This window comes from Anolis sagrei, chromosome 3 (genome assembly GCF_037176765.1).
Source record: "Anolis sagrei isolate rAnoSag1 chromosome 3, rAnoSag1.mat, whole genome shotgun sequence".
Classification (NCBI taxonomy): domain Eukaryota; kingdom Metazoa; phylum Chordata; class Lepidosauria; order Squamata; family Dactyloidae; genus Anolis; species Anolis sagrei.
This window is the reverse complement of record NC_090023.1, coordinates 150,869,915-150,892,738: the sequence shown is the minus strand read 5'-3', so window position 1 is coordinate 150,892,738 and position 22,824 is coordinate 150,869,915. Positions and strand designations below refer to the sequence as shown.

General features: G+C 36.9%; 1 protein-coding gene across 23 annotated transcripts in view; it reads left to right on the top strand.

Moving 5' to 3' along the window:
- The window catches only part of KCNMA1 (potassium calcium-activated channel subfamily M alpha 1), a 571,036-nt gene that overhangs the window by 312,155 nt on the left and 236,057 nt on the right, over positions 1 to 22,824 (top strand). For all 23 annotated transcript variants that reach the window (XR_009631056.2, XM_060769087.2, XM_060769090.2 and 20 more), the window contains exons 4-5: positions 10,121 to 10,214; positions 13,148 to 13,259. Coding sequence is in view for 22 of the 23 variants with exons in the window: in XM_060769087.2 (XP_060625070.1) it covers positions 10,121 to 10,214; positions 13,148 to 13,259 (206 nt within the window). In the remaining variant the exon portion in view is untranslated. The remainder of the gene's footprint in view (positions 1 to 10,120; positions 10,215 to 13,147; positions 13,260 to 22,824) is intronic.

Sequence of the window (22,824 nt, the reverse complement as noted above, 5' to 3'; positions counted from 1 at the left end):
GTACTCTAGGAAGAGGCAAAAGGGTGAAGCATATTGGGAGGTTCAGGTCCTTGAAAAAAATGGTGCCTTGTACCCACTGTTTCTCTTGTTCCCTGCTCATGCTCTCCTGCTTTTTTCTCACGCACCTCTCACCTCTTTCCTTGCTTTATATATTCTGGGGTTTCCAGACTTGTACTGCTCTTTTTCTTATATTTGCAATAGCAGCCTGACATATAGTATGCCCCAGAAATAATTTTCCAGTCACTGGTTATCTCAGTGTTAGGGAAAGCTTCCCCTTGAAAAGCTTGTTGACCTCATCAGATTTTCCCCATCCTGGCATACTGCCAGCACGCTACCGGGTCTGCTGCAGCCCATCATATAATGCAGGGCTACTTCCAGTGGGGCTTCATTGGTCTCTGACAACATGCTAAGTGGGAGCCCTGAGGATTTGGGTGACTACCTGTATCCTCATTGAAGAATCCGGAGACAGCACTGGACGAAGCAGGGGGCAATGCTTTTTAATGTTTTTTAAAAATGCTTAAATGTTGTTTATGTCTTCTGTTTAATGGTTTTAATGATTTTAATTTATATTTATATATTAGTGTTTAGTTATTATGATTTTTTCCTGTCTACATGTATGTTGACATTGCATTTTTGCCATTAGTATGTTGTAAACCATCTTGAGGTGCCCCCCCCCCCCTAACCTGGAGTGAGAAAGGCAGTATATAAATATAGTAAATAAATAATAAATAATACAATGGGGAAACATCATGGGATGGCCGCCCACAACCAACCACAGTAAAAGGATGAGGCTGAATGCTGCCCCACAGATTTCCATGATGTCTCTTGCTGTCCCTGGACCATCACATGATGAGTTCCTATATATTGATTTGCTGTTAAAAGTGAAGGAGAAAGGCATGAAAAAAGGTTGGCAAGTGGCTCCCAATGCAAGAAAGAAGACAATTGGGATTCTTAACCAACACATTAATATTTGCTGAAATGCAAATATACTACACACTGTGTTTAAAGTGGGGGTTTTAAATGTAAACTCAACTTCATTGTGTACATGTTTGCTTAGAAATAAGGTCATTGTGACAAATGAGGCTTTCTGCCTGGAATGTTTAGGACTGCAGTCCTTATCTTTTTTTTTTAAAAGCAGTCCTGAGGTCTATTACATTAATTTTCTGTTTTGAAATTTTTTTTATTGAAAATACATCTTCAAAATCAAGAAGGGCTATCAAATTTAGCAACACTTTAGCAAAATGGTTCTTGATTGACTGCTGACACTGGTTACTTTCAACAGAGGGCTTTTGTCTGCGCCACAATGTAATGATGTGACTGTTTTCATTTCAAGATTGATTGCTATTCTGTTGAAATCCATGAGAAACTGAAGGGGGAAAGGTGTACAGCTTACCATATTTTATCTGGTGAAAAGAGCTTTGAATGATGCTAGCATTCTATTGCTGTCTTGATCATGAAAATGAAAATTATATAGATGAATAAGATTGTAAAGGTGCAAGGAAGAGTACCTTAGTCATGTTTTCTTTTACAGAGGCTAGCAGATATATTTCTTTCTATATTTAAATGTACATAACTTATTCTGTCACCAAGGCCTTTTATATTCTACTTTAAAACACACCCATACACAGAAGCACAGACACCACACACACAACCGTTATCCAAAGAGTGTGTGTGCATCCAGGGAAAAACTATAGTTAATGTAAATAGTGTAGTACCATCTAATAGATAAGCCCAACCAACCATCTGGGATACCTTCTGAACCATTTCAATTGCACACTAATGGGGTAGACCAAAAGCAAACAAGCCGAAGTAAACAAAACATTTCAGAATTTGGGTGTTACTGTGATCCTATCCATACATCAACACCCCTGATATCTACCCACCGAACTCTTTGGGTGTTTCTGTTCCTATGTCTATCATTCTCTACAGAACATTGCTGTATTCAGATTTGCTCTCACTGTATACCTACTATGATGTGTGGGTTTGTTCTACCACCCAACATTTAGACATGTTAGTGCCTGATTGCCTCAAAAATGACTTCAGGTGTGTACTATACTGATGGTAAGGACTGATGATATTATAGGTTATTATATGCTCTCCTTATGTGTGACTTTGGGCAAAGAGGAATGTAGATTACTAGAATCACTGCTATGTCAAAGGCAGTGCCTTCAAACTGTGTTATGGGGCATGTAATTACTAAAAGTAATTAAGCCACCAAAACAAGCAACATGTTATGGAGTAGGAGTAGAGTCTGAGGCAAAGAGAACGACAATAGTAATCTTCTGAAAGTGTACCACACGTAGAAATATCGTATTTTATTGTATATTAGTCACCATCGCATAATAGTCACACCCTCATTTTTGGTGTGATAAAATCAGTGAAATAATATTTCTTGCATAATAATCACACCCTTAATTTGTTCTGGGAATTACTACTGTGCAAAGGAGTCAGGTATGTGGGCAGGTGGGGCTTTATCTGCCCCATGTGCCTGTCCCATCAGGGCTACAGGGCTTACCTGGGCTGGCAACCGAAATAAAACTTGTAGATGCAAAAAAAAAAAAAAGATAAAAAAAGAAAAAAGCAGACAGGCAGCTGGGTGAACTCACCCAACTACCCTGGCACTTGTCTCCTCAGAAGCTAGAAGGCTTTCCTCAGCTGGCAACTGAGGCAAGCCCCATAACTCTATTTTTCACCCATTTTCACGACAATAGTCACCACTGCATAATAGTCATGCCCCCCCCCTTTTTATATACATAAAAGGGGGAAAATGCAGGTATTGTGCAGTCAAGTGCAGTACTTTCTCACCAGGTGTGCTCAATGTACTTAGTATTCCCACTGAACACAAAAACTACTTCACATAAGAGTTCTTTTTCCCTAAACTGAGATGTGGAACCTTTGCCCATCCAGATGTTTTGGATGTATCTCCTATCATCCTATGCTAAGTGTAAAATCAATTCATACTATTTGGAATCTGCATATTGTAGAAGACTGACGAAAAAGAGGATACTATGAATCTTTTCATTGTAATGTTCCTACTATTCTTCTGCTCTTACTTTGGCTACTTGATGGGCTAACCACTTGATAACATCTAGCATGCATAAGCATTACTTACTCTTCTGTAGCATTGAGCATAAAAAAGGAGAGTAAAAGACTGTGAAAGAGTGTATATAACAAAAGAAGAATATTAGCAAGTACCTTTACATCTCTACATAACAGGTTTTGCTTGGTTCACATTTCAGAATTTTCACTAAATTCAAACTCGATCTTTTGTTTGGATTTATATCAACAGTCCTGCAGGAGCAAACATGTTGGGAAATAGAGTGCAATTGCTTTTAGGGTTTTATCGTCAACTGCTGCAAATCCTTTATCACCCAGAAAGTAAAAATATAGTAAAAGAAAGAGAGAGGTACATTTAGGTTACAATTTCATATATCATTAAATAGAGCATGAAGCCAGTGAATCACTGTCCTGTTTCACAGAAGAATGATGTACATTTTTACACCTGAGATGGAACAGAAGTCTGGATTCAATAACAGTTTTGTTGCAACTGAGTTTTTCATGTCAGTCCCAAATCTTTATAGTCTGATGGGAGTAATAAACCTGACAGGAAAAGAAAATACAATAGGTTATTAATTTAGTTGGACAGATCCACTCTTTGACAGTCAATCATTCAGAGGTTATCAGGATGTATTCTTCAGAATTCAATCTGTGTTGTGCAAAGGAATAGAAATAGATATGGCCCTCAGATTTTCTATTCAATAATTTCCATCTCAGTCCAAAAAGTTCCAAAGATGAATGTATCTTATCCTGGTGCCCAATTCAATTATAGAAAATGTAGACTATTGCAAGGCCCTTCTATGGAATATGGAGAAAGTGTTGTGCCAATTTTGTGGCACATGGTTCTACAGTTCAAAAGAGGAGATGTCAGGAATATATCTTGCATTCCTGTAGGGAAGTCTAAAGGATTATACTGAAACAATAATAATGCATATAATCAATCATTAAATATTATGTTTGCATAAGGTAGTAAGTATAACTGGGTTGTAGGTTTTTCCGGGCTATATGGCCATGTTCTGGAGGCAATTTTTCTCCTGACGTTTCGCCTGCATCTATGGCAAGCATCCTCAGAGGTAGTGAGGATGCTTGCCATAGATGCAGGCGAAACGTCAGGAGAAAAATTGCCTCCAGAACATGGCCATATAGCCCAGAAAAACCTACAACAACCCAGTGATTCCAGGCATGAAAGCCTTCGACAATACAGTAAGTATAACTGTTGCAGCCCAGCAGCCTACTTGATCCCTTTTTCACCCAAACACCACACGGATCAACAAAAATAAGAAAAGAGTATCTAATATAAAAACAATTTCAAAATACATCTATGAGCTAGATTTCTAGAAGCTTAACAAAAAACAATGCCCGTCTCTGAATAGAAATGCTAAGCACTTAAGAGAAAAGCAAGAAACTGTAATCCAGGGGTTCTTGCGTTTAAACTAGAATTATATCCAAAAGCTTGAAAGCATGAACATGACAATCCAAAGGTTTGATACTTGAACTTGACTATAATCCCAAAAGTTTGAAACTTGAAACAAGGTTTGCAATCCAAATAAGAGGCATGGAACTTAAACAGCACCGGGATTGTGGTGCAGCTGGCTGAGTGTCAGATGCATTAAGATCACTCTGACCAAAAGGTCATGTGTTCGAAGCCAGCCCGGGTTGGAGTGGGTTTCCAACCAATTGTGTAGCCTGTTGTCGACCTTTGCAACCCGAAAGACAGTTGCATCTGTCAAGTAGGAAAATTAGGTACCACCTTAAAATGTGGGGAGGCTATTCACAATGATTCACAATGATTCTGGCAGATAGAATGTACTTATCTTCTTCAGGACTTCATTTACAAAGATCAATGTCAATTTTTACCTAAAAGAAAACTGAATGATAATATTAGAAATGTATTAAATAATGAGAACTTTTAAATAATATAATGAGAAGCAGACTGCATTGATTTATTTAATGCAGAAAAGGCCAGTGATAATGTAAACTGGATTTTTATGACGGGTTATTTTAACCAAACAGCATGAATTATGTATTGTCGAAGGCTTTCATGATCGGAATCACTGGGTTGTTGTAGGTTTTCCGGGCTATATGGCCATGTTCTAGAGGCATTTCCTCCTGACGTTTCGCCTTCATCTATGGCAAGCATCCTCAGAGGTAGTGAGGACCTCACTACCTCTGAGGATGCTTGCCATAGATGCAGGCAAAACGTCAGGAGGAAATGCCTCTAGAACATGGCCATATAGCCCGGAAAACCTACAACAACCCAGCATGAATTATAATTAAAAGAGTTATCTAACCAAAGTGAGATAAAAAAAGGGGGGGGGGGGAATTCCCATTGTCACCCTGTTGTTCATTTTACAAATTAAAGTCTTAAATAGCAATAGTAGTAAGTGAAAAGATAAAAAACAAATCATATAAATTAGGAGCATTTTTCACTTAAAAATGCAGGAAGATTGATGACAATATGAAAAGAATTTTGGAATTTGGCAGATTTTTTAATTTAGATTTACTCATTGTAAATCTAAATTTAAATTTCACATCTTTCCATCTTTGCATTGAAATATAATGGTCATTCTTTGTTCAAGCTATAAGCCATGTTTTCCAAAGAATTGAGAGGACTTCTGAATTGAGAAGTCCCCTCAATTCTTTCAAAAACATGGCTTATAGCTTGAACAAAGAATGACCATTACATTTCAATGCAAAGATGGAAAGATGTGAAATTTAAATTTAGATTTACAATGAGTAAATCTAAATTAAAAAATAATAAACAGAAGACAATAATGTTGACCAAAACTATGAAGACGAATTGATAAACAGAATTTGGGTGCGCGCGCGCACGTGTGTGTGTGTGTGTTGTGGGGGGGGGGGGGGGTAACAACACTGATAGACATGAAAAGATGGTGAAATAGCTATCTGTTATAATGATAAACTAAGACAATATAAAACGTTAAATGACATTAAGAAAAACTTGCAGAGATAGGAGAGTTTAAACCTCTTTCTGCTGGGAAGAATCTTGAAAGGACTGATGGGAAAAGGACTTATGGAGATTTATTTGCAAAGAAAGAAACTGAGAGTGACAGTAAAAATATTGCAAGATGTGGAACAACTAGGAGGATCTGGTTTACCTAATTTAGAATTATACTTCTGTTTAGTGTGGTTAAAAGATTGGATATTGATCGGGAATAAAAGGCTATTCAAAATAGAAGATGAAGATATAAAGATTTACAGCTCGCAGACTGAGCTTGTCTTTAGCTCCAATATGAACCAGCTACAAAGCAAGATGAAGTAGCAATTCTAGAGCACCATTTGGTGTTGTGGGTTTGCATGCTTTCATTTAATGCTTGGGGAGCTCTATTCTGTAGTTGAACATTGGACATAAAGTGAGACCCAGGGATGGGGTAAGAATCAATTGAAATAGTTCTCTTCCATAAGCTCTTATAAGATGAACAAGAATTGTGGTTTGTAGCCCTTGTGTGCAGTTTGGGTTTCTTTCTTAGACCTAAACGTGTCTTAAGTCCTAGTCAGGTACAACTGAGTCAAATTTCAAACCATGGCATCAACTGTCATTGAAAGGCATGTATATTAATATTTTGGGGTTCCGGGTGGTAATACACAGGGGGTTTTTTTTGCTTCTTTATTCCTTTTGCAGTCAGTACAATTAATGTTTCATTCAAACTATAATGACAACCCCTCCCATTAGTAATCTTTCTCACTATTAATTGGGATGCTGTAGTTTCTTTTTAAAGGACACTCTAGCTCATTACTTATCCCCAAGTAGGATGGGAGGAAGAAATGACAGGTAACTATTTTGTGAGGTCTTCTGTCTATGGAGTTAGACGATGTGACGCCACTTATCTGAGATGATGGGATTCTTCTAATAATTCTGTGGACGTATAAAGAAATAACTTATAGTAAGAATGTTCATATTTGCAATACAAGAGGCTAGTGAGGAAGAGAAACAGAATGAGACATCTATGTGTGTGAACTAGGTAGCTAAGACAGTGGTGACCAGTATAAGGTCCTTCAGTGATTCTCTTGTTTGGATGGGAATTTGAATTTGGGCCTCTGTTGTCTCAGACAGCTCCATTCTCTATGCTGCCCTGACCTTCTTATGAAGGGTGTGCTAGATGTAGGGATCTCAGGATGTAAGTTTGTTGTTTTGAACTATGTGGCAGATTTTTGGAGAGAAGCTGTCATTACTAATAGCAGTTCAGGATGTAAATGTAACTTCCACTTTCAGAAGCAATATGCCATTGATTACCACTTGAGTGGGACAAACGACTGCTTTGCTATCATGCCTGCATGTTTTCCAGAGGTATTTGGGTGGCTGTTGCTGCATTCTGTTATGAACCAATCTCATTCATGCTTACTCAATTAAAGTGCAGATGAGAGTGAAGTGATTCATTAGTTTTTGCACTTTTCCAAATTTTGCTATTGAGTTCTATCCTATATAAATAATTTGTGTGTATATAAGTCTATGTGTATGTATATATGTATGAACATGCATATTTAGACAAACACACACTCACAAATGCATTTAAAATGTGTATTTGGAGAAAATGGCATAACATATGCATTTGACATAAATGCGTAAACATATTATATAAGAAATTAAAAATTAAAAATATCTTTAAATGTATTTTCTTATATTAAAACCATGCAAAATTATAAATGAAAATAGAAATGACCAACAAATGAACCTTAAATAGACCAAAAATACAAAATTTGACCATCTGTGCAATCTAAACTTTATTTGTTAAGAAAGTTTCTTTGTAGCATGTAATTTCAGTATTGAACCCTAGATGTATACAATTTTCATGACATATAAGATAGGAGGAACACCTCAGCAGTGATAGTGAATCTGTACAGTTCATTTAGATTATAGGAAACTGAGATAGGCTTATTACCCCATCTCTTATTACCCCATCTCTTGTTGGTTCAAGTACGAAAACTTGATGGTCCATGGCAATAATTTTGGTGTATGTACTTTCTATGTGGCAGCTCTAGTTGTTTCAGTTTTTGTACATTAGTATTCCTACTACGTGATGATGACAAAAATGCTGATGTTGATAACAATGATGCAGAAATGGTCAAAATATATGATTACATGTATGTGATCTGAAACAGTATAGTTCAGCAAGAGCTACACCATATGAATCTCTTGATTGTATGTTTTTGTCCCATGCTGCTTCATACACTACAAAGAAGTTTGAAAAACACCTGAATAGATGAAACACAGTTCTTTTTTCTGCTTTGATAACCATTTGAAGACCTACACATGTCATTCTTTGTGAGATATGATTTAGATAGCATTGGAAGATCTAATTACAGGTGGAATGGCTTAGCCAAATTTTGTAGGGTTTGGAAAATGTGTGCAGACAGAAGACATCGCCGACTTACTCTTCTGGCTTCCCTTTTCTGTAATGTATGAAGCAGTTTTTATTTTATGTTGCTTTGCTACCAGTACTGTAGATTTTTCTTCGTTTTTACTATTCAGCCTCTTCTATATATGCATAGTATATATAATTGACACAAAATTATTCAGATGTGCTAAGCATCTTTCTTTCAAAATACGCTGATTATGGTTTTGTGGAATATTAAGCCTTCTTAGATTACTTTACACTGTCCTTCAGAGAAATGTTTGCAACAATAAAAAGCCTGAGGATAAACAAGGGGCATGCTCTTGGTGGACTTGTTTGAGCTGTGATGTTTACGAGTAAATGGGAACTTGGTTGCATGTGTAAAACTCAAATTGTCTAGTTTATTAAATTGATGACATCCAGAATGCATAGAATTCTGCTTGTTCGGCGACTTGGTCTTGTTTATGCCATGTGCAGCTATACTAACTGGTATGATATTCAGTGATTTATTTGTACAAATAAAATAATGATTTAGGGTAATTTCCTTTTGCTTAACTGTTTTGTTGTTGTTGGTTTTTTTTTGGGGGGGGGGTCTAATCAACAACCATCAAGGACAATTACAAATAAATCACAATTTGTTCAAACATATATATATTTCAGTTAGTTCTGAGTTGGCATATTAAGTATATCATAGTACCAGTTTGTATAGAGAATGCTACTAAATTGTATGTGCCAATGTTTTTCAATAAAACTGGCGGTTGCAATGGTTGCCTGAGATAGAGGAAGATAAAATGAGAGGAATTTTTATTTAACCTGCATGTGAAAATTAACCCTTAGAGTTCTGCTTCTAATTCTGTAATATCTTCTCTGCATTTAGATCTGCAATAGTGCACTATATTCTTTCTACTGATTTCATGTGTCTATGTATGTAAAGTAGCAAGCAAAACTTTCACCGTCTCCTAACTTGGCAAATATCCATAAGCAATAACATCCTTTCATTTTATTTTGCTTACCCTGAAGGGGAGGGTGAAACATGATGTAAAATTGGTAATTGTTTTAAAAAAGAAAGATATCCAGAAATTATTGATATTGTACATTTATATAATACTGTTCTAGTCAAAATACATAAAGTATTGCATAATTAATATATGTTAGATTTAGGGTAGCCAACTGACAAGAAGAACTACTAGCAGCTTGAACTGCAGGAAATAGCAGGCAAAACCTTTCATGGCATGGGTATTAGTGGTCCCACTCATTCCAGATGAAATAGCTGTAAAAAGCATAGAAACATTGGCCATTACAAAGTTGGCAGACCTAGTTAGACTGATGAACTGTTATATATATTTAAGTACTTTGTAGGAGTCAGTTCTTTAAGGGTTAATGTAGGATGAAGGAATCCTAAAAGATTTTCTTGCTTGCTCTTCCTTAAAAATATCTGCATGTTTCTGTTTCAGCTGTTGATTGAACAGGTGATCAGTAAAATTGGCTGTAAATTCAATTTCTTCTTCTTTTTTTGATATCAATAACAACAAAAATGAAGATAAATGACTGCTTGCACTTAAGAAAGTGGGGACACCAGAAGAGAAGCAATAATGATTGAATTCAGTCCATAACAATAAATAGAGGCCACGGCTTAATTGTTGTAATTTTTCTTTTATGCAAGGTTAATTCGTCTAGTTTACTATGCTCTTTTTTCTTTTCTTAAATAGCCCAATAGAATCTTGCCAGAATTTCTACAAAGATTTCACGTTACAGATAGACATGGCTTTCAACGTGTTCTTCCTGCTCTACTTTGGCTTGCGTGTAAGTATCTGGTTTTACTATTACAATTTTATGTGGTGAAATATTTCCCTGGCTTTCTCTTAGTATTGCACTCGAGTCAGACTTTCCCACCCTGGCATCCTCCAGATGTGTTAAATGGCAACTCCTTGATCACCAAAAGCAATGACTATCTGCTTGGTAAATGATTATATTATTCTGAGAATCTGTAGAATGCTGAGTAGTTGAAGAGTCACCTAGAAGGATTCCCCAACTCTTACCTCTCTGTTTTACTGTTAGCAATGGAAGGAATCCCACAAAGTCCAATGGTAATAATAATAATAATAATAATAATAATAATAATAATAATATCTAGCCAAATTTTGTAGGCTTTGCAGCTGCTGCAAAATTATTGCACAAATGGACTACAAACAGAGGCACAACTCTGTGGCCCAAATGATTCATTGGAACTTATTTTACAAGTACCACCTGACAGTAGTTAAGAACTGGTGGGATCATAAACCTGCAAAGGTAGTGGAAAACGAACATGCAAAAATACTGTGGGACTTTCAAATCCAGACTGACACATTTTTGGAAGACAATACACCAGACATCACGATTGTGGAAAAGAAAAAAGTTTGGATTATTGATGTCACCATACCGTGTGACAGTCGCATTGAGGAAAACAACAGGAAAAACTCAGCTGTTATCAGGACCTCAAAATCAAACTGCAAAGGCTCTGGCATTAACCAGTATAGGTGGTCCCAGTGGTCATCAGCACACAGGGTGCCATGCCAAAAGATCTCAGCTGACAATTGGAAACAATAAGCATTGATAAAATCACAATCTGTCAACTGCAAAAGGCCACCTTACTTGGATTTGCGCACATCATTCGAAAATACATCACACTGTCCTAGACGCTTGGGAAGTGTTTAACTTGCGATTTTGTGATATGAAATCCAGCATATAGATCTTGTTTGTGGTGACATACTGTGGTTTTGTGTCAGTAAAATAATTAATAATAATAATAATAATAATAATAATAATACTTTATTTATAGACTGCCTTCTCTCCCAGAGGGGATTCAGGGCAGTTTACAACACAAAAAGGCAAACATTCAATTTCCAGAAAAGACAAAAAACAATTACAATAATGCAATATAATAAAGATAATAATGACAGTGAAGTTATTATATAAAAATGACATCAGAATGAAAAACAAGATTCAAATAATCACACAGAAACAGGTTACAATGGTAGCCACAAGTGGCAAAAGCAAAGTAAAGGCATTTCATGCAATGAACAACTCAGTTGGTAGAAAATGATTGAGTACACTGTTGGACATCTGCTACTGTAGAAAATTTTCAGTGGAGTAAAATCCATTCTTATGTTTTATCAAAACCAATCTTAAAACCAATATTGATTTAATTTGATAAAAGGTTAGCTCATAACCTTCTTTGCTTTGATTTCTGCAACACAGTATTCATATAGCCTTCGTGGCTATAAAATGATTGATGGGCTAATAAGCTCATTGCAGAGATCTTGCAGTAATGGGGGACACAACAAAGTATGACTTAATGTTTCAATTTCTTCTGGAATATAAGGACATAGTCAGCCAGACTAGAGTTTATTTAGAACTGTTATTCCCATGGTGCACCTAGGTATCGACAGAATTCAGGATACCATATATCTCATTGAGCTAGAAAGAGAAGAAATATTCAACTACTTCAGGAAGAAAAACTGAGAAAACATCTTGCCAAGTGTCTGAAAACCATAAAGAGAATTCTTCAAGCCCCTTTCTCAATTTTTGCTGCAATCTTTTAATAGACACATCTGTCAATACCAAAGTGCAACTGGGTGCAGAAGAGCAACAAAAGATTCCCGAAAGACTACAACCTACAGGCCTTTGCCTTTATCCTCTTCCCTGATGTTGTGCGAAGGAGGCCATAGGGAAAGGAAGCTGAGGATCTGAAATGTTGGAGCATTCCAGATCTTTGGTTGCCTTCCTCTCTAATCCTTCTAATGTTTTAGAGCCACGTGTGATAATTATCTATTTCCCCACTCAAGGAAAATTGATAAATTCTTCCAATTCAAATGACTATGCACTTTGGCAAAAAAAGCAGAATTGTTGAATGTGTGTTACTTTAGGATCCAAACAGAACCACCCACATGTAGTAGTATTAGTAGTTACACCCCCTCCCCCAATGGATTAAGGCTGGGAGCATCAATTTAGAGGATTCCTTTTGTGTGCAGAAATATATAAAATTATCAATTTGAAGACAAATACCACAGTGTGTACCCCAGGAGGATCTGAACTTCTTGGGGACATATACAGTGCTCAAGTTAAATAAGCAGGAAATTATATTCCTTGGATCCCTTACAACATTTCTATGTCTCCAAGATTCATAAAAGTTATGTTAAAAAAATCTATTAACTCATTAAAGTTTAAAGCTGGTGTGTGAAAATTAAATTGCCTCTCACTTTGGGAGAAAAGTGGGATATAAAAGAAACGAAGGAAGAAGCATTATATGCAATGTGGCAAATAGTCTTTTTAGTTATTTTTTGCATATTCGAGAAGTAGGTTTTATTTCCATAAGTCCATTGACTCCAAGTAATGTATCAAAATATCATACTGGTTTACCTGAATTAGTATGACAATTTATATTTCACCAGTTTTCAGAAACATTTTTTTCCTAAATATTTTGTAAAATTCTACTGACTCTCACTGTATGCATTTTTTAAAGAAAGTCCTTTGTTATTGTAGTGTTGGTGGTTGTTATCCCACTTTTCTCCTGAAACCCAAAGTAGCTAGCTATGTATTTTAAATAGCCCTAAACAACAAGGTAGGAGGCCACCTTAGCCAGGTGGCAAAAGTCATTTTTACAGCTGTTGTTTTGTTTTTTAATTAAAGAAGAATGACTTTCCTTTCCTTTCAACAGAACCATTGTCTATATTTTTTTCTCCCTTCTCTTTTCACAGTTCATAGCAGCCAACGACAAGCTGTGGTTTTGGCTGGAAGTAAACTCGGTGGTAGATTTCTTCACGGTTCCTCCAGTGTTTGTTTCAGTGTATTTAAACAGAAGTTGGCTGGGTAAGTAAATTGTATTTTTCTTTTTAACTAAAAAAGAAAGGGGAAAAGAGAAGAAAAAATAAAGTTTGGATCAATTATGTGGCCTGGTCACTCCAGATAAAACAACCACTATTTCAGCTTCAGGAAGAAGATTGTATCCACTAGTAGGTTCCCATTCTTGAAACACCTGTAGTTAACTTCTACTGCTCTTTGACATCTGTGGCTTGTAGGGGCCCACATTTTATTTTATTTTCTTGAAATCCCATCCTTTTTATTAACCTTTGTAAAAAAATGAGCTTTTGAAATTAGTTTGTGGAAATTTTAACGGAGGCACTTCCTAGCATTCCACATTTGTGCAACATTGCTTCATAATTTTAACACAAGTATATCATGCAAGTTTATGTGCAGAACCTTCCTAAAATACCAGGGTATCTGCAAATAGTCAGTTGAAAACTGCACAAAACTCTTACTTTTGTTCAAATGTTCTGTTTCCAGAGTGTTGTGAAATCTGATTATTTGTTTTTGTAGCTTTGCAACAAAACAAAAGCATGCACACAAAAAGCAAACAGTCTTTCCACCTCTGGTTTGGTACTTACTGTATTTATGCATTGTTAAGGTGGCATGGATCTGTTTGCTGCCTACTTGTTTGGACAAGCTTTATACAGAACGGCCATATTCTCTTGATCTCTCATTAATTGGCAGGGCCCTTTTGCTTCATAGATGTAACATCTAGTGCAAACAGACTTTAAAAATCTACCTTTTCACAAGCCAACTTCTTTTCAACATGCTGTGGATGAAATGCACAGTGCAATAAGGCAGCAATAGGAAACCTTACCATGCCAACCAGCTCAATGTGGATGGTTTTTAACAGTGGATTTTAATGTTCAGATAAATGATTTTAATGTTTGTGTATGTGTATAATCTATTTAAGTCCTGGCATTTAAATGTTTGTCATTTGTATGTTGTGCTCCCCCTTGAGTCCCCTTTGGGATAAGAAGGGCGGAATATAAATGCTTTAAATCAAGGGTCCTCAAACTAAGGCCCAGGAGCTGGATACGGCCCTCTAAGGTCATTTACCCGGCCCTCGCTCAGGGTCAACCTAAATCTGAATTGACTTGAAAGCACACAACAACAACAATCCTATCTCATCAGCCAAAAGGAGGCCCACACTTCCCATTGAAGTACTAACAAGTTTATATTTGTTAAAATTGTTCTGCATTTTAATCATTGTATTGTTTTTAAGTGGGGTTTTTTTGCACTACAAATAAGGTATGTGCAGTGTGCATAATTCATTCATGGTTTTTTAAAAATTATAATCCGGCCCTCCAACATTTTGAGGGACTGTGACCTGGCCCTCTTTTTAAAAAGTTTGAGGACCCCTGCTTTAAATAAATAAATAAATAATAAATCTTTAGCCTCCATTTTACATGCTCACAAAATTTGCTTAAAAACAAGTAAACGAAGGTCTGTGATTAATGCGAGACAGGTCATAGCTTAATGACCAGCATTTATCTTGAGTAGCCTTTGGGCTGAGGAAGGTGGTATGTAAATATGGCAAATAAATAAATAAATAAATAAATAAATTGGGTGCAGAGGCTTCCAGGTAAAGCTCCCTTTCCTTTGTAGGTGGGGGCAGGAAGAAATCCTTCCTGAAATTGAACCCCTAATGTCAATGTCATTTATATTGAGTTAAAAAGACCTATGGTCTCTCCATATAAGGCATTTTCTTTGAGTTCCATTTTTTGTATAGCATCAATCTTTATACATTGAACTCACCTCCACACATGGAAATGCAACCCTTTCTACAGCTTAGTTGCATTTACAATTTTTAATGCCTAAAATGCAGTTCCCATGTTGGTTATTGAAGGTTTTCTGGGTAGTGACAGTGACATATGATAATAATTATAAGTGTTGTAGCTTTAATTTTGAATTTGGTAACTTGAGGATCAGTCTAATTCTGTTCCGTTGTTTCTGTAGCTACAAATGTTAAGCACTGTCACAATATTTCCTTTCCAACCAAATATATTTTAAATGTAAATTATTGTGTTCTTCTGCCATCTAGTGGTTAGGATGTAGCATGGCTTCTCCTCTGAAACCAAGCTTCATGTGAAAAAGAGTATTATTATTAAAATGTGCAAAGTGCCAGATGCTTGCTAACTCAAGCCAAAGGATTTTTTTTAAAAAAATCAGTTCTCAGGGTGTCCTGTCTGTATAATTATTTTATTCTATTAAGTGCCATGTATACTGTTGGTGCATTAAAAATAACAAGAGCATTCAAAGTTGAGGTGAGGGTCATAGCAACTTTTAAAAAGAAGGTATTCTAGTTTTGGTGCTAAATCTAAACATGACCTCTTATTTGCTCCTTCACATACTTTTTTTTCACAATTTGATTTAACATGTGTATGTGTGCAATTTAATTGAATGAAATTAGTATTGAAAATGGTAATGTAATTTTGAAAGACTTTTGTTAGGACATTTTTGTTGTGCTTTTTGAATTCAACATCCAAAATTACTTTAAAAGCGCTAAAGTGTTCAAACAAATTAATCCCAGGTGTCATTATTGTCATCACCATTAGCCACCTAACACTGTCAGCCAGTTGCATAATCTCTATGATTTATTTTAAAAACTATGTGCATTCAGAAACGTTCATTCTAGTCTTATATTAGAGCATAAAACTGCATAGCTTATTAAATTGCTCACCTGCCCAATATAGCAACAGTCCATTGGATGCTCGATAACCTCCATTTTTACTGTTTGCTTTGGAGTGGAAAATCAAGGGTTTATTAACTGCTTGGTCCAGCAGACCAGAATAAAAAGAAAACAAAAAAGGGTGGAACTGTTTGACAGTGGTCGGCTCATAACTTGTAAATATATTGTAGTTATGGGTTTGTAACCTAGAATTTTGGATCTGTAATTGCTCCATCTTCATAATTGTAACACTTTTGTAATGATTGTAACTGCACCCCAAGACTACGTTAACAGCCAGGAACCACGCAGAGCAATGAAGGTCTAGTCTGCTGCCAACTGGGCACAGCAGGATAATGTTTTGAGTCATTGAGTCTGAGATAAAGAATTCTACTGTACTTCTGGTTGTTGCAACATTATTTGCTGATTCCAAGGAGCTGGGAATAGATCAGGAGCAGGACACACAGGAACCCGGTGGCTTTTTAGGTAGATTTGGGGTGGACAAGCCAAAACACATTACTTAGATTCACATTTGTAATTAAGAGTTCTCAGACAGCTTTTTCTACTAATATAAGAAGAGTAACTAACATTTTTAAATTAATTGAAAGCACTGTTCCAAATCCAGATAGATAGGCAATACCAAGTGTATCCATGTGCCCTTCCTTAGTTTGAATTGCTTTCTACAGGACCGTTTCCATCCTCCGAAGAAGGAGAGGAAAATACCTTTTCACTAGTCATTAGCATTGCTTTAAGGAGTTTACTTAGACAAATATGTACCTATGAAGAATCTCCAGCTTTGCTGGGGTAGTGGGAAGGGACCAGTTGTTATCATTGTGAAGTTGGTGGGAACCTAACATTCCAGTGAGGACTACTGACAATGCAGCCCAGAAACTTCCCTTAAAGATATCTCTACCTCAGTAAGCTTGGCAGCATTGGACTGAGGATATTCAATGTCTGATCACCCCTCTCCTCCTCTCTCGTCTCTCCTTGTGCGCCCAGCTCAACCAGACTTTCTGGTTTGTTGAAACATTTCTTTTTGGAGTAAAGAATTACTTAAATTGGTTAATTATGCTTTATAAGTTTTTAAAAAACCCTTTAAGTAAGTAGCAACTGGACAAGGCACACAGCTTACTACAGACTTTTCTAAATATTATCATGATGATTCAGATGACATGTAACATATTGATATGAATAAATGTGACATATTTTAATTTAACCAGAGTATCAAATTCACAAACAAGAAGCAATATCAGTCTTTCTATATGAACAGCAACACCACAAGAAAATAGGGGTGTTGGCTTTGAAATTATTTGGTATTAAAATTACTATTAAATGAACTGCAGCTGCAGTATAGCTGGTTCTCCTATCACAGGCATACGTTTGTTTCTGTTTGCTGTTCTCAGTAAGACTAAGAACAATAGTCTGAATTCTACACATGAGTTGCTGATGTACGATTTAGTGAGATGTAATAAGCTACAACATTCAAACAAATAGGGGAGAAGTTGGAGATGTACAGGTGGAATGAATTGTTGTTACAATCAGACTGGATTTTTAATGACAAATATCTGAAATATCAGAACACTGTACTTTGTGCCACATAGATGTTAGTGTTTGCCAATAATATACCTAGTATGTCTCTGTATATCTCTATATATGTTCACACATACACATAAGTACTTAGCATCTCAAACCAAGGAAGTGGAAATAGCAATGACTTTGTACCTTCTTCAAGGGTATTTCATTTTTTCCACACCCACACTATCCATGTAGCTTATTTTCACAAGCAGTTTAAATATAGTGTTCGGAATTCCCAGTTCTTCCTTTTCCTTTTTAATCAAATATTTGGTACCATCTGCAGAAAGAACATGGAAAAAATAGGGAATGGTTCTATCACCACAGAAAAGAGCAGTTCAACATGTTTCAGCAAACATTTTATTGAGAATTTATGATAACATGCATATGTGAAATAAAAACACTCAGATTAGGTAAGCCTTCCTTAGGTAAACAGAAACACTTTGAATATTCTAGAGACATTCTGAAAACTTCTTACAAAGTTCATCCTGAGATTATTGTCCCCTTTTCACTTTTTCTCCTCCAAGTTAAACATATGCAGCTCCCTAAGCCTCTCCTCATAGTACTTGGCTTCCAGACTTTTACCATTTTAGTCACATTTATCTGGACGTGTTCAAGCTTGGCAGTATCCTTCTTGAATTCCAGATGAGGTCTGACCAAAGCAGAACAGAGTAGAGCTATTACTTCTCTCCATCTAGATACTATACTCCTGTTGGTACAGCCCAGAATCACATTGGCTTCTTTTATCTGTTGCATCACACTTTTGACTGAATATTCAACATCAAATGGAACCTGCTCAGTATGCTTAAGCTTACTGTGTATCTAATGCTTGGATGTCAAAGACACCTGCAGAAATGCATTGCATTTTTTAAACTGAAAACATGACTTACCATTGCCCATTCCCATTCTAAAGTGGTTGGAAATGATAATTAGTGAACCTTTGAGTCATCTTTTATGACTGTGTTGAGGAAATAGGAGCGGAATATCTGGCACCATTTCCATCTCTTACTGCTTCTTCTGTGCAAACAGTTAATAGTGACTACTCCACACTGTCATCCCCTGCTAATCACAGGAACTGCCTCCTGGAGGCATATTACCTTAAGCTTTTTTTTTTCAGCAAGAAGATCGGGTGGCCTTAGATCACTTGGCTGGCTGACCCCTTGTTTCTATTTGTTGCCATCCATTTTTCTTCTTCTATATGGCCTCTAGTTATTTAACCTGGCGCCAGATTAGAAGTGCATTGGAACCATGGCTAGAAAGAGGGTGGAGTTTCATCAAGAAAAGCACTCAGATGGAAAGTACTTCGCTTCAGGAGCTCATCAATGCTTTCCTGTGCTACAGTGTTTGTGTGAAGGGTGACCATTACAAGTCTCCCAAGAAGTGGTATTATCAACTGTTTGGGAAGATCCAAGTACAAAAGTTGGAATTAATACCATATATCCGCATGTATAAGTCTAAACATTTTAGTAAAAAAAAAAATCAACCCAGTGAAATCATGGGGACATATCTATTGACTCACATAAGTCCTGTACCTTAGCTCTTATTAAAAAAGGAATAACCCCTTTCTCTAAACAGAGTGGTGAAAGAGAAGAATTTCAGTTCCTGGGAAATCCTGAAAGAAACATTGACTCCCTCTGTTCTCTCTACTGTATTGCTGCTTCTGGTTTTTTTGAATCCCAGGTTGGGGAGATGGCAGCAACATTTTCCAAGGATAACTTCCCCCTGCAGCAATATTGATGCTTTCCCCTCTCTTCAGAATGACTCTTATCCATGAGTCAAAATCCATAATTTTGGCTCCAAAACCTGCCCTTGACTAATACATGAGTCCAACTTATACATGGGTATATACTGTAGTTTAGAAAAGTGGCAGCGCACAGCTGTTATAGCTGTGGTTGTGTGCTTTCAAGTGATTACCAATTTATGGCAAAACTAAAGCAAGCCTATCACAGGGCTTTCTTGACAAGATTTGTTCAGAAGACATTAACCTTTGCCTTCTTCTGTGTCTGTGAGCGTGTGACTTCCTTGAGGTAACTCAGTTAATGTCCATGACTGATCTGGGACTCTGTCTTCAAGAACTGTAATCCAGCATTGACACCACTACATCACACTAGCTTTCAGGGTAAGAAGTACTCTGACTTATTACCCCTTATATATTACCCTATATTAAATTTGTAGTAAATGTAATTGGGAGCCATGGTAGAAAAATAGCGACATCAGCTTACTAAAGGCAAGGATAAAATATCTGATTTTTATGTAATTTGGCATGATTTCCTCTCATTTACAAATTGAGGACATACACAGCAATTATCTATCAGAGCTTTCTCTCAGATTATGCAACAGAGATTAAACATAAATTATTTCAACAGATTTCCATTACTTTCTATGTGTGTAAAGGAAAGAAAGAATAATATTTTAGAAGTGACCACCTTCTGTTAATAAACATGATAGCTGAAATACTGTTTGAGTTTCATGCATATGCACGTTTCCTTCAACATGTGGTTGAACTGCCTTAGCCATTGCATAATTCTATATTCAGTTTGCAGTTAAATAATTATAATTCTGTAAATGAAATGGTTATACATGCATTCTTGAGTTCTTGAGTAATATGTATCTATTAGTACCATGAGCACACCCTGATTTACTGGGATTTCAGAATAGAATTATTATTATTATTACTATTTCTTTATTTGACTAGTCATATGGCCATTTCAAAATACAACATGAATAAAATACAAGGCAAAAAGGAGAGGACAGCAGCTGACCTTCTATTTGCAGTCAGAATCTTATTTTCCTGCTTCTTCGAGCTTTCAGGATAAAAAGACTTACTCTGATTATGGTGGATCTTTCTTGTCCTTACAAGAGGAATGTCAGGAGACCATTTCTGTTGGGGGACCTGCAGTTGGATAATTTTGGATGTAAATATCTGTACTGGGGTTTCAGAATAGAAGAAGAAGAAGAACTTTATTTTTCTACCCTGCCTCCATCTCCCCAAGGGGACTTGGAGCGGCTTACATGGGGCCAAGCCTAGGCAACATACAGATTAAAAGCAAGGCGACAGCAAATTACAAATTAAAATAGCACAAACAGCATAGCAGTAATAAACAAGTATCAAGCAACAGCAAACCAATTTTGGAGGGAGGAAGGAGGCCAACATACGAATTGATTGAAGGGTAACTAGTTCAATGAGGTTGATAGGAACATAAATGTCACAGGAGATATCATGGAAACAGAGCAATTAAACAGGATCAGAATAGCTATTGGACATCCCTTATCCCACAATAGGGGAATAAACAAACATGTAGCTAGATGCTTAGTCTGCTGAATAATCCTGATATTAGGCTTGTGCAATTCGGCTGAATCACAATCCATTTCCGTTTTCCGAATTTTGGTGGACACGTGGATTAATTTTTCATGAACCTCCCAAAAATGGCAGCAATCAAAAAAGCCATTTTCTGTCCATAGCCAAAAAATGCGGCTAGATCTGGCCCATTGGTGGCAATGGGGGGCTCCCCCGGCTCCCCTTCCAGTCATTTTTAGGGCTGTTGGGATGAAAATGGTTACATTTGAAGGACACTTACCACTGTTAGCTCACCAAGTTTAATCATGTTTGGGTCATCCACTGATTTTTAGCAATTTCTTTTCTTTCTAGAAATAAAATCTCAAAAAATTGCAAAAAGGTATCCCCGCTGGCCCCACCTTGTAACTTCTCCAGGAGCAGCAACAGGGCACCATTCCTTCCTTTCAAATGTTAAAGATGCAGAATTCCACATCATCCAGCCCACTATTACACTTTCTTTAGTAATAAAAAAAATAGCAACTTCTTCCAAAACTTTTCATTTCTTGTTCTCACAACATACTGGAAGAGACCAGCAGCCCCCCATCCACAAGCAAGCAAGAAAGCAAGCAGCATGTATCGTTATTAGAAAAAAACACTCCTGTATGATCTGCTGGGGAAAATAACATTTTAAAAATGTATTGTGGGAAATCTAGCCGTATTTGAAAGAAAGCAATGTTTTTGGAGCATATTATATTATTTTAAGTCTTAGCGGTTCAGAGCAGGCAATCAGCTTCACTGATTCAGAAAGGCAATGCGATAGCAGCCTCCAAAAAGGGTAATGAAGGGGTTCAGGTACAAATGGAGAAGGATGACTTCAGGGCAGGCAATTGGCAATTGGCAACTGGCAATTGGAGAAGATGGGGATTGGGGCTGCTGGCTGTGGTTGAATGTGGTTGGATGTGGCTGGCTGATTGCCTGCATGAATAGGCAGGGGTTTTTTGTGATTTTTTAATTAAAAATTATTCCTGAAGGTACAATTCTTATGAATACAAATAATAACAATAATCTTTTATTTCCTGACGGAGAAGGTTGGGTTAGAGCAGAGAGAGATTATGGGTTCTGTTGGCAAAGCTTCCACAGAAGCCCAATAGTTTTATTATTTTTAGGCAACAGCCAAATTATTATTATTAAATGAAATAAAGAAAGAGAGCACAGAGTGAAATATAATGCAACAACAGAGAGAACTTGTAATGAGATTGCAAAGGAAAGACATTATTAGGCATTGGTGGTGTGTTTATGTAGGGAGGTACTAGGTAGGTAGTTTTTCTGAGAATGAGGCTTTTCTGGGTTTTTTTGGAATTATTATTTTTAGTAAAAATCTTTTTAAAGTGCTTTCTGAAAGGGAGGAGGGAGGAGAAAAAAAATATAAGGAGAGAAGAGAAGGAGCTAACAAATTTAGTAAAGGCTAAAGGGTGACTTAAAACTCAGAGCCACCCTAAAAGAAAAGCACACCCAACCACCCAGGTCCCCAAATGCTGTGCATTGACCCACCCATACTTTCTGACCCCCAGTCCTTAAATAAAAAATCAAGAAAATAAAATAAAATCTAGGAAAAATCAAAAAGTAAAAGTAGATTCGATAAGCCAAGCCAAAAGCTAAAGCTGTGGGTGAGTGACAAGGCAATCTTACTGCAGCGATCAAAGCACCTCTATCTAGAGCCAGGCCACAACTTAGCAGTGGAGGTGCTCACCCCATTAAATAGACACAGCTTGCATAAGACACATCACGGCTTTCTTCTATTCTGTTTGCCCAACAGACAGGGCTCACGGAGTAACCCTGTGCAAGCACTTAACAGCCTCTCCGCATGCTGCATGATCCCAAATAGAAACTGAAGATAGCCATGACTGGCAGCCACACAATTGTATCAATCTGGAGAGCAGGCCGGTCACTCCAAATCCACTCGAAAAGTAGGCCTCAACTGCAAAAGCACGCTCCTCACTGTTCCAACGCATGATGGCGACTGAATTGTCAGGACAAAATTTTATACTCCC